Here is a 12,072-nt window from a genome sequence, read left to right as displayed (position 1 = left end):
ATGTTCATGCCTGATTCATATGAATATGATAACAGTTATTATTGCTAGATTGCAGCACTTAGTAAGCCTCAATTCTGTAACATTAAGTTTCCCAGAGATAGTTGCTTTTCAGACAACTTTATCAATACAGTTTGCAAATGACTTCTTTGTTACCTTATTTCAAAAAGCTCCAAAATTCAAAGCAGCACTCCCCCAAGGCCATAAATGAAAGACTTTTGCTGTAAGTCACCAGAGCAATCCCATGCCTTAGCAAGCACCCATATAAATGGGGAGAACAAAATGTTTTACAGTCACTGTTAATCATGGAAATGGTCAATTACATTTTACCTGCTTGGAAAATATCCACACATTGTGATCAACATGTTCAATATAAGGGTAGCAAGGTCAGTTTCATTTAGTACAGCCTGTCCACTGGCTAACAGACACCATTTAAGCTGGGGTATTGCCTGAAGGGGTCGCCATCCATCCATGCCTTGAGCCCAGCATCTGGTTTTTGCATTTAACATTCCTTTGGTCCACAATTCTTGCATCTAAATGAATGGAAACCATCATTATTACAAACAAAACAAAATGTTCTGCTAATATTTTCTATTTTACAGTAAATATGCAAATTCACTATTAGAAAACAACAAACTTCTGTTGACAAGCCTTCAGGAACTCAAATTTGGCTACAAATTTAAGAAAATAACCATTTTAGCTGGCCAAACTTCAAAGCAAAATGAACACTAAAAAGAATAAAAACAGTAGGCAGAGTATAAAATTAAATTAAATATAAGCAGAAGGCTTGATCTATAAAACTATCTTTGACTAAATTGCAACTAAGCCTAGGAACTTAAGGACGGGAGGGCGGGATCAAACATCAGGAGATGTTGAGATGGAAGATGCCTGTGGAATGTATAGGCAATTTGCAATGAATTTCAGACTGCATATTAAAACACCTGTTCATCAAGAAGCTTTATAGCTTGACACAATTATTAACACAGCAAATGTTACAGAAAATTCATTAAAAACATGAGAGCTACCCTCCCTAACAACAGCCTTTAAACAATAAGGTTTGAAGACATGATATTGTGTGTGTGTGTGTATGCGTGTACACCTAGAAATGCAAGCTATCTAAATCATTCATGCAGAAATGGAATGGCAGTCCCTGGAGCTGATGACCGTAAATCAAATCATGGTTTAAAAATATTCCACATCTCTATATGTGCTAAGCAAGAGTACACAAGAAAGGCTAAAAAGACTTCGACAAAAAGTTTCTCTAAGACACAAACCTCATGAAATCCATATGGGCCACTCCTCTCTTTGTCTGCATTGCCAAAGTACCATTCTTTTTCACTCTCTCTTTTCATATCTGGAGCAGCTTCAATTACATTGCTCTAGGTTTTAAAAAGATTTAGTTATTTTCCAAGGCAAAAATAATCTAAGGAGCCAAATATCATAAAAAGTTACACAGTACTAATTTCTCGAGTTTATATTTCTTTAGAAATCCATCTAAAATTCTAAGTGACCTCATTGTAAGAGTTATGGATTATGTGCCTAACCTAATAGGCCAAAACTGCTATTTCTTTATTATGCATATGAAGTAGTTTCCTAAATTTACTTGGCAACATAAGCTAAATTCTAAGATAACCATATTCCTGATGATAATTAAAAATTCTCAAGACACTAAAATTTTAGCAGCAAAAAAACTGGAAATAGTTACATAATTAAACATATACCATTAACCTAAACCCCAATGCTCAAAATACTAAAGTTCTTTTGAGTGGGAAAAAACTAACTCCAACTAAACGTTTCAATAAACACCCGATGCTAATAATCAGGTCATATAATTTTAAATATCTATGTTCATGACACTTTAGGATAGAATTTTTAAGTAGTTAGTATATTTTATTAAAACTTGATTTTAAATACCCTCAATTACTATCAGCTTTCAGTTAGATTCATATAGAGAGGTACAGGAAAGTGATTAAAAGCATAGACTCCTGGATTCTAACTATGGCTCTGTCCTTTACTGGGTGACCTTGGACAACATAATTAGCCTCTCTGTCCCTTACTTTCCTCATCTGTAAAATGGGAGGGCTACTGAGGGATTTAAAGAGCTAATATGTTATGTGTACCAGAACAGTACCTGGTACACTGTAATATGATACAAGCATTATAATTACTATTATTTATACCTTATAATAGAAAATGCCATTATCTTAATATATATATAGCACGTTTGCTCACAATTTTCAGCCAAAACATGACATCTCCTCAAACAAGGAGATTAACCAAAAATATAATACTAACACCAAAACTACCACCAATGAACTTAGTACAGATCCTTACTATAAGTCAGGTATCAGAAGAGGCCTTTCCAATAGAGACCTGCAGCTCTGCTCTCTTACTAGCTGGTTTCAGTAAGGCTCCCAAATTCCTCAAGGCAAAGTATAGTCTCAATGGCTGTCAATCCTGAAAATTCTAGTTATATAACTGATAGATTCAGTTTAAAGCCTAAAGGACATATTGCCTCAAATTAAGCCACATTAGAGATGCAGTTACTTCATAAAAGTTAAGAGACATCAGAAAAATAAAACTGATCATCACTGCCCATTTTAGTTATTTCACTTTTTGTGTGTGTGACTTAACCTCCCAAGCATTATTACTATCATAATTATTGGCGAAATACATTCATGGCCACACATACTGACGTATTTTCAGATTTGTATGATTCATTTGATCCTAAATTCATACTCAAAGAAAGTTAAGCTGGTAAAATCTAGATAAGCATACATACTTGCAGGGGTACTGTAGCTCGGCTTACATGCAGATGTGCAAGGGTAAGCAAGTCTACAAGGATTCTAATTCCATTTGAATCCATGAGGTCCTTAACATTTTTCTGTTGGACAAAAACATATTTACATAATTTAAAATCTTTCCCTCCAATAGATATTACTACCTAAAAGTCTCTCAAAGAATAGAATATTTGGAATCTCTTTGGAAAAACTGACACAGGATTTTGTGTTCAAGTAGCACAAATTTAGATAAAGATTAAATAGGCAAAACTATATTATAGAGATCACATAATGAATTTTTACTTAAATATGTTCTGAGAAAAACAAAATAAAATAAACAAATTAAGGCCTGGCAGAAATATTATATGTCAAAAGTTGCTGCCCCCCAAAAAAACAAAAACAAAAAACCCTGACAGGAAATAACACCCAAGATAAACTCTCTGGTTTTCCAATTATCCTGCATTTTCCAACATCATTTTGTTAATTAAAGATTACTTATACCTGATTATATTAAAAACATTTTTTTTTTTTTTTGCTTTTTAGGATATGGAAGTTCCCACACTAGGGGTTGAACTGCAGCTACATGCCACAACCTGTGTCACAGCCACGGCAATCCAGAATCCGAGCCGTGTCTGCGACCCACACCACAGCTCACAGCAATGCCGGGTCTTTAACCTACTGTGTAAGGCCACAACCTCATGGATACTAGTTGGGTCCGAAACCTGCTGAGCCACAACAGGAACTTCCTAAAAAAACTTTTAATGTTCCAGTTTGTTTTTGTAAACAAGAGAAAAACTAGTAATTCTTAGAAGTTAGATGATAATTTAAATTAAATTTTCCTAGGACTTATAAATTTTACTTCATTTAAAAACATGTGCCTTATTTTTGCTAAAAGAGAATAAGATTAAGCAAGTCAGTGTTGGTTTCAAAAATGAGTATTTGGCAAAAACTTTTCCTTTCAAGAGCTGAGAGCACACAGAACTTCCTGATCTAAAATAAGACAAGAATTAATGCCAACTGTAATCATTTATCTTCATCGCATATGCATGTGACTTAACTTGGCAATATTAACATATTTATGCAAAATACTGTACCTTGTTAAGGATCAACTTGTTAAGGAAGAGGATCAACCTATCTCGTTCAAGTTTATCTGTGCACTATTGAAATAAATGAGAATTTAGTCAGAAGTGAAGAGAAACACAAATTAAGACATTTACTATCACTGGACAAAGTCAATCAACAGCCAAAAAGAAATAATATCATCTTTTAAACAAAGAAAATCAGAAGACTGTCAATTATTACACTTCCTCAATGTCTTATATTCTTTGTAATTTTATATAACTTGCGTAACATAAACAGATTAACATACAGCTTTAAGAATGTATATAAAAACTGAAGTAAATCAAAGAATTGCCCAAATGATACTCCTACGTTAAATAAAAATTCTAAAGGATTAGTGATTTTTCACATATAAATCACATTATCATGAACACAAAAGAGAAGGATCAATGCATCTACCTAAAATATAAATGCTATGCTACAACTCCTTAGGTTCACTGGAGTAAGAATTATTAGAATTTAATCGTGTAATCTGGTCTAACAGCAAAAAAATAAGGATTTTCATTTCGTTATTTCCTGAGTATGTTTCGTAAACTTATTCAGAAAGTTCAGTTTATTCAGATGTTCACAGTTCACATCAGTTTTCTAATTCATAAACCATGACTGACAAGTAAGGCAATTAAAGCAAGCACTGGTGACCGTTTTAAAAATTGATGCAATGACTCAAAGGCAATTCACTGAAATTTAAACTGTTAAATATAGGAGGAATGTAAACACAAATGAAAAAATAAAGTATATATAATGTAACAGGTAACACAAGTTTTGAACTGTGTAACGGATGAACTGATCGGTTTGTTCTTTCTTTACCCTGCTCAAGTGTTAAATGAAAAAAATTTCTAAAATTGAAAAAACAAAAAACTGTGTGCTATTTTTTGTTTCTTTATCATTGTAGTTCTAAAATTTTTACTATTTTCACACTTTGAAGTTTTTAGTATGCTAGCATCATTTAAGATTTTTCCAAAACGGAAAATCAAAAGTATGTACAACTCTAAAAGTCATTAATACTTTTACACACCTGTCCAACTCACCCATACTTAAAGACTAACAAATAGGTCACTAAAGTCATTCAAAAGCAGCAACTGAAAAAAAAAAAAAACCTGACATGGACAAATACTAACTCATTAGTTATTTCCCTGTTTATCTAACCTTATATTTAAAAGTATAATGTAAATTACAGAAAAACTCATGTGGAAAGTTACAGTAGCAATGTGATCAAACAGAACTTAAATTTAGTTTTGAAAATTTAACACGTACCCAATGACATTATCAAATAGCAGTTTCTTTTAATGATATCCTTACCCGCTCTAACATCCCAATGATATATCTTGTATCTGTAAAAGGTCCTATTTCTTCATGACATCTGCCATAAACAATAGCGAGGGCTTGTAAACATAAACACTTCATGTTTACTTTTGGGGTAAGCAGAAAACGATGATAAAGCTCATTGAAAAATTCATACCTAGATTAAAAAAAAAGTCCATGATACAATCAGTCATGAAACTAACAGTAAAAACAAATATAACAAGATATAAAGAGTAGCTTACGATCTCTTAATTGATCCACTGTCTTCATTCTCGTCTTCCTCCAATAGTAATCTCAGGTAATAATCTCCTATTTTGATTTCCTCTGCCAAGCACTCATATTTAACCTTTATTAACAAAAGAAAAGTATATCATTTCAGTCTACAATCCTTTTTTGGCTATTTCCATATAATCACTTAAAGTCTTTTTGTTCAGAGCTTTATTCTTTTCTTCATAAGACAGCCCTGAACAAAAAAATTCACCATTTCTTAAGATATCTGGTAACTCATTATTATTAATACGACTTACTAGTTCAATTAAATGTCAGAATCATACAGCAATTTTATCAATGTAAAACTGCTAATAAAAATTGTCACAGGGAAGAAGGATCAAGATGGCAGTGGAGTAAGACATGGAGCTCACTTTCTCCCAAAACACATCAAAAAACATATCTAAATGTAGAACGATTCACACAGAACATCTACTGAACACTGGGAGAGAAGAACTTAAACCTCCAAAAAGGGCAAGAAACCCTCCACATAACTGGGTAAAACAAAAGAGAAAAAGAAAGAAAGAAAGAAAATTATCATAGGAGGAGAGTTATTGTGGCTCAGCAGTTAAGGAACCCAACTAGTATCCATGAGGACATGGGTTTGATCCCTGGCCTCACTCAGTAGGTTAAGGATGCAGCATTGCCGTGAGCTGTAGTGTAGGTTGCAGACGCAGTTCAGATCCACTGCTGCTGTGGCTGTGATGTAGGCCAGCAGCTACAGCTCCAGTTCAACCCCTGGCCTGGGATCCCCCATATGCTGTGGGTGTGGCCCTAAAAAAAATTTGTCACAGGACTATATGATGTCCAGGAAAACTTAGGGAAGAAAATACCATAACATCATTAGGGGATAATCTGCTTCACTCCTTTCCCAGCCGGCCAATGACCAAGCAAAAAGCAAATGGACCCATGTCACCTAGTTTGCCAAACTCACACAAGGTACTTCAGGTCTTCCCTCATCTCCCAACTACATATTATGGCATATTTTTATACAACGTTCATTCTCTGTAATAATGAACTCCAGGCTACACATTAGAGGTGGTATATGAAGGAGTAGTCCATGATCTGGAGCTGAGGCTTGTGTCAAGCAAAGATTTGCAAGCAACTGTAAAAAGGAATTCTTTGACCAGATTGTCAAAAAATTTTTTCCAAAGCTTAAAATGACTGATCTCTAAAAATATAAACTACACAAAATCAATATATATGTTTCATTTTTTCCTATAAATTCCAAGTTTCACTTCATTCAATTTCTCTTTATTAATACTATTCATTTATACATTACCATACATAGGTATATGCCATGCACCATTCTAGTCATTAGGGATACAGCAATAAACAAATGTAAAATTTCTGTCCTCACAGAAGTAGCAGATAAAAAAAGTAAAACAGATATGATAATGGGGTGACAGTAAGTTCTACGGAGTAAAATAAAGGAGGGAAAGGGGATAGAACGAATGAATGTGCGTATACGTGTATGTGTGTGTGTGTGTGCGTGTGATATAAGAGAGAGAGAGAGGGAGCTGTATTTTTCAATTAAGAAGGCCCGTTCAGATGATCACATTCAGTAGAAGACCTGAGGAAATGAGGCTCTCTGGAGAAATGAATATTCTAGGCAGAGAGAACAGCAAGTAGAAAAATCTTGTTTCAGGATCATGAATTTGCTGTTTTTGGGGAAGCCAGTGTGGCCAGAGCAACAGTGAAAGAATATTAGGAGATGAAATCAAAGAAACAACACTTGCTTGGGTTTAGGGGGTACAGATCTTGTCTTAGAAGTCATTTTAAAGACCCAGGCTTTTACTAAGTGAGGTGGAGAGCAACAGAAGCACCAAAAGCCTTTGAGCAGAGAAGTAACAAGATCTACTTATATTATAACAAGATCACATTGCTACTAAATTGACAACAGATTAGAGAGGCAAGGGTGGAAGCAGGGATACTGGCACAATCCCACAGAGAGAAGAGGGCAGGGTTCTGGGTAAATCTTGGATAGGATTTCATTGAATAGGATTTGTTGAGAAATTGAATTTGGGGCATAAGATAAAAGATGATTTCAAGGGTTTTTTTGTTTTTCTTTTTTTCTTTTTAGGGCCACACCTGCAGCATGTGGAAGTTCCCAGGATAGGGGTCAATCGGAGTTAGAGCTGCTGGCCTACTCCACAGCCACGCCAGATCTGAGCCTACACCACAGTTCACAGCAATAACAGATCGTTAACCCACTGAGGCAGGCCAGGGATCGAATGAGTATCCTCATGTATATTAGTCAGGTTAATTTCTGCTGTGCCACAAGAACTCCCAATTTCAAGGGTTTTGACTAGAAAATAAGGAGTAGTCATTATCTAAGATCAGAAAAACTTCAAGTGAAGTAGATTTTGGGGAAGAATCAGGGCACAGTTTCAGAGCTAAGTCAGATATCCAACTTACAGGATAAAAGCATGTAGTCTAGGAAAGGAGGTTAAAATCTGGAAGCCACCAGCAAATAAAAAACATTTAAAGCCATGAGAATGGATGAGATCACTGAGGCAATAAATGCAAATGAAAAGAAGTCCATGAACTGATCTTTCAGGGCCAACCAACATATAGTAGTTGGAAAAATAAGGACAAAGGAGCAAAGGCGGAGGAATAGACAGTGAAGGAGAAGGTCTAGGAGAATACAGACTCCCAAGATCAAAGTAAAGTTTTTCATGGAGGAAGGAATGAGCATAAACAAATCATTAACATGTTTCAGAAATGTAGTTGGGTTAAAGATCAAAGCTAACACAGTCATGAGCATGTTCAAATTTACATCTGTAAATAAAAATTCAAACTAGACACAGACACAAGATTATCTTACACCAATATGTTTCTTATTCTTGCTTTGTCATTCTTCACATCAATATTTTAACAGAACAGCAAAAAAAAAAAAAACCCAGCCATATTCAGAATCCAATTACTACAAGAAGCCATTAAAGAAGCTATAAGAAGTAAGAGGAACAGGGTATGTTTCAATAAAGAATCTAAAGGGGGAAAAAACAAAACAAGGAACAGATCTACAATGCACAGGATTAAATTTATTAAAACGCCTACATGATTCTCAGGTACAAGCCGAGGTTCTTAACAAAATTAATTTTTCATTTGTCTCAGGCAAAGATAAAATTTTTCTAATATTTCCTTCATAAAATTAAGAATGAAAGGTAAAGATGTATGTTAAACAACTACAAATTTAAAAAAACCTCCAAAAATATTATCTGCTTTAAAAAAACTAATATATTGGAGTTCCCATGGTGGCTCAGCAGAAACAAATCTGACTAGCATCCATAAAGGATTCAGGTTCAATCTCTGGCCTTGCTCAGTGTGTTAAGGATCTGGTGTTGCCATGAGCTGTGGTGTAGGTTGCATGAGCTGTGGTGCAGGTTGCAGACGCAGCTCGGATCTGGCATTGCTGTGGCCGTGGCATAAGCCAGCCGACAGCTACAGCTCTGATTCAACCCTTAGCCAGGAACCTCCACATACTGCAAGCGCGGCTCTAAAAAGACAATAAACAAACAAATAAATAACTTATATACTACAAAAATTAAGGTTTACCTCAAATTCATGGTGGTTCCACGAGATCACATTAGCACTACCAAGCTCTCTATCAATATAAAATGCTCTCATTTCAGATTCAAGACTATCTCTCAATTCTTCTCGTGTTTTGAAATTCCATATTAAGTTGGATCTGGCATGATCCTGACCAAACCTAGAAATATATGTAATCAGAAAACAGTGGGAAGCAATAAACATTTTTTAAAAATCTATAAATATCTCTTACTATACAACTTAGAGTAAGCAATAAAACAGTAGAATTAATAAACTTTAGCAAGTACAAATAAAGACAATAAAATCTCTGTAAAGTAAAATGTAAATGGCAGAATTTTAGTCACAGGTATACAAAGTGCTCATCGTAAAATTCTTTCACCTTTTCTCTATGTTTGAAAGTTTTCATGACAAATGTTAGGGAAAAAATGAAGCCAACCCATAAAAAAAATCTGTGTGGATTTCAAAAAAAAAAAAGAAACTGGTTACTTCAACTTTAATATTTATTGCTAATATAAATTTCAGTCAGAAAAGAATTATAAATAGATATCAAATTTCAGGTTAGGAATAAGAATTTCTGGATTATTGGGTATGAAGTATCTGGGATGAGCAAGATTCTAGATTAGAACCATACAAACTACCCAAGAAAAAATACTGCTAAAAACTGCCAAGCTCTGATTGGCATTCTCAAAATACCTTCCTTTTATTCCTGAAATTACTTAACTATTATAATATATGTGGATACATGTCTGAACTGGGGATAGATAGGCTTCACACCCATTCACTTTTAATCTGCAATCCTCCCAGAAAGTCTGATGCTTGGGGTTCTCAGGGAATTCTATGGGGGAACACAGGTGAGAATTCTAGAGGAAGGAAAACCAATGCATATTCTAGAAAACCAAGGCCATACTATACATATACTACACTTTTAAAGTACTATGGGAAGTTTCCAAAGCACACATTTTCCCTTATTAGCCAAGGTGTAAGTAATAGGTTAGCTTCCAGATTTGAGTACTGTGATTGATCTCCAAAAAGATTTTGAAAACCCCCCCAAGTGTTTGTTTCAAAGTCCTTCTAGGTGTGTGGGAGAAGGGTATTGGGGGAATAGAGAAGCAGATGTGAAGAAGGGGTTACCATATCAGAAAGGCCAGAAAAGCATACAGAGTCAACTAACTTGGATACTCATTTCTCACAAGTCTCCTTATGTTTTCCTAATCCAACTCTCTTAAACTCTATTTCCAACAAGGCTTAAAAAAGTTATAACACGATTATTTCTAACCCATAATAAAGTGTTTTAAGGCAATCATCTCTAAACCTTAATAAAATTCTAAAAATACCTTTGGCTCTTCAGACTACCAACACTATAAAAGGTCCTAATTTTATGGAGGTATCACTAATCATACCCATATTAACAGTTACAATTCTTGGAGTTCCCGTCGTGGCGCAGCAGAAACGAATCCAACTAGGAGCCATGAGGTTGTGGGTTCGATCCCTGGCCTCGCTCAGTGGGTCAAGGATCCAGCATTGCTGTGAGCTGTGGTGTAGGTCGCATACTTGGCTAGGATCTGGAGTTGCTGTGGCTCTAGTGTAGGCCAGCGGCTACAGCTCCAATCAGACCCTTAGCCTGGGAACCTCCATGTGCCGCGAGCGCAGCCCTAAAAAAAAAAAAAAAAAAGTTACAATTTTTGACCCTAATAACACAAAAATACTCATAAAGTACTAGATCTAGGCAAAAACAAAACTTTCATGATTTTCTAAATGGCAATGCCAAATTTAATTAACTGGAAAAGAGGCCTAAAGCTTACCTGTAATAGAAGAGATCCCAGTTTGCTTCTATTTTTATTCTTTGTCTTCTCTTTCGAAGAACTACTGGCTTTTGATTTATATTCTGGAAAAGAAAAAAAATTCCTCATGTTCAGTCTGGGGTTACCAAATAAGCTCAGTTGGAATATTATCATTTTGTAAGTGATGACGAACATTTCCTTCATCAAATTTTGGCAAAGACAAAATTAAAAACAAAATCTATAAAATATGAATACAGAATATTAGATTATATCACCATATTTTGTCAGTGTATACATTTCTGTAGTATTGCTGAAACATTTTTCATGTAGCCTAAAGTTACTGTTTCAACCCCAAATTTTGTTAAAATTTACAGTGAAGACTAATAAAATTATGACAGTTAAACAGGTGACTCGTTTTAAACATTTACATGCAGTTAATATAAAAATCACGGCAAAACAACAAAATGCAAAAGATTACAGGTTATTAAACTGCCACCAAAGCCACAGGAGCAAGTATAAATTAAAACAGCTAATGGCAAGAAATAAGTATCTACATTCAGACACATGTGAAGTTAAGACTTTATTAAACAAAGAATATCAAAGACGACTCCACATGCCAGGCAGTTTAATGCATTTCACACATGTAGCAGGGACTTAAAACTCACCATATTGTTTCTGTCCTGAATTTAATTGTAAAAAAGGAAAAAATAAAAAAAATTTAAATGAAATAAAAATAAGAAAGTGAGCCTGTATCTGCTAAGCTATCTCTATTACACAAATTACACAAGGATGTCATCAGTATAAATCATCTTTATTGTAAGAAAGAAAAAGGCCCACCTGATTCTCTAGGTCTATGACTCAAATTTTAGGCAGTCATAAACCCACTGAGAATTCAAAGAAAGCTATGGCCCTATTTCAAAGAAAGACACAAACATAAGGTTTACAACTGGAAAGGAAGATTTCAAAGATTTGGAAATCCAGGCACTGGAGGTTAAGAATCTTTCCTCCATGCAAAACCTAGATATTTCAGTGACAAAAATTCTAATCTTCAATGTGACAAAAGCAAAAAGTAGCAAGTTGTACATATTAAAACATAAAAGTCTGAAACTTCATTAAAGAAGTGGCAAATCATATAAAATAAACAGACTAGATACCACAGAAAGACTAAGATAAAATGAATAGTAATGTTTAAAAAGTAAATGTTGTCTGAAATATAAAACATTAATTAAGGAAATATTTCCCACTATTTTAGTTCTGTACACACCATGAAAACT

General features: G+C 34.6%; 1 protein-coding gene across 3 annotated transcripts in view; it reads right to left on the bottom strand.

The window, feature by feature from the left end:
• DNAJC13 (DnaJ heat shock protein family (Hsp40) member C13) overlaps nt 1–12,072 on the bottom strand; it is a 141,869-nt gene that overhangs the window by 60,769 nt on the left and 69,028 nt on the right. For 2 of the 3 annotated variants that reach the window (XM_047782708.1, XM_047782724.1), the window contains 9 exons: nt 11,464–11,478; nt 10,820–10,902; nt 9,024–9,177; nt 5,441–5,544; nt 5,196–5,355; nt 3,872–3,934; nt 2,780–2,881; nt 1,272–1,376; nt 328–530 (listed from right to left, as the gene is read on the bottom strand). In XM_047782708.1, coding sequence (XP_047638664.1) covers nt 328–530; nt 1,272–1,376; nt 2,780–2,881; nt 3,872–3,934; nt 5,196–5,355; nt 5,441–5,544; nt 9,024–9,177; nt 10,820–10,902; nt 11,464–11,478 — 989 coding nt within the window. The remainder of the gene's footprint in view (nt 1–327; nt 531–1,271; nt 1,377–2,779; nt 2,882–3,871; nt 3,935–5,195; nt 5,356–5,440; nt 5,545–9,023; nt 9,178–10,819; nt 10,903–11,463; nt 11,479–12,072) is intronic. The other variant, XM_047782714.1, reaches the window with a different exon arrangement.

Source organism: Phacochoerus africanus, chromosome 1 (genome assembly GCF_016906955.1).
Source record: "Phacochoerus africanus isolate WHEZ1 chromosome 1, ROS_Pafr_v1, whole genome shotgun sequence".
NCBI classification, from domain to species: Eukaryota; Metazoa; Chordata; class Mammalia; order Artiodactyla; family Suidae; genus Phacochoerus; species Phacochoerus africanus.
This window is presented reverse-complemented; position numbering and strand designations above follow the sequence as displayed.